General features: G+C 48.2%; 1 protein-coding gene across 1 annotated transcript; it reads left to right on the top strand.

Annotated features, from left to right (window-relative positions):
• Positions 1 to 1782: 1782 nt before the first annotated feature.
• Positions 1783 to 2546, top strand: LOC147422197 (uncharacterized). The gene has a single exon (XM_086502900.1). The coding sequence runs from the start codon at positions 1783 to 1785 to the stop codon at positions 2317 to 2319; it is 537 nt and encodes a 178-aa protein (XP_086359026.1). The 3' UTR covers positions 2320 to 2546.
• Positions 2547 to 2774: the final 228 nt, after the last annotated feature.

Genomic DNA, 2774 nt, shown 5'->3' with positions numbered 1-2774 from the left:
TGGGGGTCCTTGATCTTCAAAAACTATCAACAAAGCTAGCCAGTAAATGGATATTAAGAGCTGTCCAATCCAAGGACTTTTGGGCCCTTCTGTTAAAGAGAAATGTGAGCAGGTTCCATTGAAAGGACTACAAAGCATGGGCATACCTCACTATGGAAGAAGCCCTCACTTCAAATGCTAACCTCACCCCCAAAGGCACTGATCTATCTTGCAGGTTTTGGACTGCCTGGCTCACCAAAAACAAGGAATGGTCCCCTCCTGAGCAGTGGATCATGTCATCAGGGTTCTGGCCTGCAGGATTCCATTTGGTTTGGCAAGCTCAAACTCCTTCACATACCCCACCTTACAAGGACAGCTCACAAATGCTATAGAGCAGGCATCAAGTGCTGGAAAGATGTATATAAGGAAGGAAAATGGGCGACAAAGCAGAGCCTAATCCAACAATTTATCCTTTCTCAAGGATGTGCTGATCTTATATTAGGCCTAATCTCAAACTTCCAATGCTCTGTACACCACCAAGGAAGTTTTGGGCCCCTACCCATTGTCAAGATCTGTCAGCTCATATATGCCAGGAGAGGATCACAACAGCAAATGCCCTTGGATTTGGTTGCAAAGATTAATAGCAAATGGGGGTTGACATGGAACCACAAACAATGGGAATACATATTCAAATGCATCTGGGCTTACCCTCTGCCCAACAAACATAGCTGTTTGATGTGGCTCATATTACATCAGGGAATTTGGTTTGGCTCCAAAGCAAAGAAAATAGGTGTCTCTGATGGTCTGTGCAGAAGATGCAATATGTATGAAGAATCTATTCTTCGTCTATTTGTCAGTTGTAAGCACAATAAGTTTCAGTGGTTGAACTTCACAAAGCCAGCTCTGTTAAAGCTACTTCTTTATCTTGGAGAGCAATATTGCTTGGAGAGTGTAATTTTTCTGATATTCTCCTTTGGACCTACTTAAGGGGAGTCTACCTTTGGCATGTATGGAATGAAAGGAACAGGGCCACTTTTGGGCAACCTCACTCCACCTCCCCCATCCCCCTCTTCTTGGGTTTTCTCAACACCATGAAGGAGATCCAAAGTCACATAAACTAAGCTTCACAGCTAGAAGTTAAAGAGATGCAAAGAACCCTTCGATGGCAGCAATGGAGAAAAACCCTGCTAGCCTTTTATGAACCAATCAGATTGTATGTCATCTCCAGATATCTTTCTCTCTTCCCCCCTTCTTAATCCTTCCTTTGGGCTCTCCCTTTTGGAGCCAGGATTGATATTGAGAGTGAGGCATCTTATTACCTGCATTGCATTGATGAAGAGAACGGTTTTGTGATGAGCTGGCCAGCGTAGCCCCTGCACAATGCATTGATGAAGAGAACGTGCTTGTGCATTAATATGGGGATGAGCTGGCCGGCGTGGGCTTACCAAAGACGGCTAATTAACGTATTATTAAGTGATTTGGTTCGTTGACATCTACATGTAGTACAGACATGCCAATACGTGACAGCCACAACCGAGGACGTGGAGGGAGGTTCGCGCTGGCAGATTTTGAATGCGCGGCAGGTCCTCTCAAGGTCCGCCTATTATATATTGAAGTCGTACAAGCCGTTAGTGGCAAGGCCACAGCTACCGCCGTTTATCTTCTCTCTCAAACTCGATACTGCTGCGGCGCTGCTGGTTTCTAGTTATGTGTGTGTGTGTGTGTGTGTGTGTGAGAGAGAGAGAGAGAGAGAGAGAGAGAGAGAGAGAGAGGAGTACAGGGCGTTATATTTTACACCTACCGATGGCGAGGGGCCAGGGAGTAGAGTCGGCGCTATTTGTGGTGGTGCTGCTGGTGGCGGGTGTGGCCACGACGGAGGTGAGCGCCGAGAAGGAGCCGCACAGATTCAAGCAGCACCATGTGACGTACTACGCGCAGCTGCAGGGAGGCGCGCCGGGGTTGGCGCCTGGGTTCCTGCGGCCCGTGAACACCAGCTTCTCTGCCAACTTTGGCGCGGGCACGCTCTTCGCCTTTAACCTCACCAAGAGCGTGTCACGCACCTCCAAGCAGCTAGGCTCCGTGCGCGGCTACACGGTGGAGACCAGCTTCCTGGGGGGCAACGACTCGCGGCTGTTGGAGGTGGCCTACATCGAGTGGGACGACGGACGCTACGCCGGCACGCTGCAGCTGCAGGGCCTCGTGCAGGTCGCCAAGACGGAGGTGGCCGTCACCGGCGGCTCTGGAAGCTTCCGTGGCGCCCGGGGCTATCTCGTTGTCACGCTCGCCAAGAACGATGACCCACCCTTCCTCACCTTCCGCCACGACCTACACCTCTTTTAACAACTCTTTCACTTTTTCAAAAACCCTCCCAATTCCTCCTCCATTCTCGCCTTCCTAATATCCCTTAACTCTAATCATGCAAGACCGAAGGGTCATGCTTGCTAGCATTAACACCATATAAAGATGCCCACATTGATGACCACATCCATTTTATGCTTGGCAATTTATGTAGCTTGTAGCGCATGATAGCTTTGACTGCAATGATGAACAATTGGACTTGTTATTTACGTGTTGTTACTGCACATGGGTGGTTCCATGTCGTATGTTGGATTGATAGCTCTCTTTGAGTGGAGAAGTATTATGTGGAACTTCCTACAAGTTCATGCCATGTTTTCAGTATGTGTGTCAATTTGGTTGTACTTATTAAAGGTTATGCTTGATTACCACCTAGTTGTCAAGGGGCAGTATAAAAGTTGGGCCAACATTGAAAAGCTTTCCCCAGTCTTTAAACTGAA

Source organism: Adiantum capillus-veneris, chromosome 27 (genome assembly GCF_014529385.1).
Source record: "Adiantum capillus-veneris isolate H3 chromosome 27, ASM1452938v2, whole genome shotgun sequence".
NCBI lineage: Eukaryota > Viridiplantae > Streptophyta > Polypodiopsida > Polypodiales > Pteridaceae > Adiantum > Adiantum capillus-veneris.
The sequence above is the reverse complement of the archived record's forward strand: the minus strand, read 5'-3'. Positions and strand labels throughout refer to the sequence as shown.

Coding starts and splice junctions, on each gene's coding strand:
- LOC147422197 (XM_086502900.1), top strand. CDS start 1,783: ATGGCGAGGGGCCAGGGAGTAGAGTCGGCGCTATTTGTGGTGGTGCTG.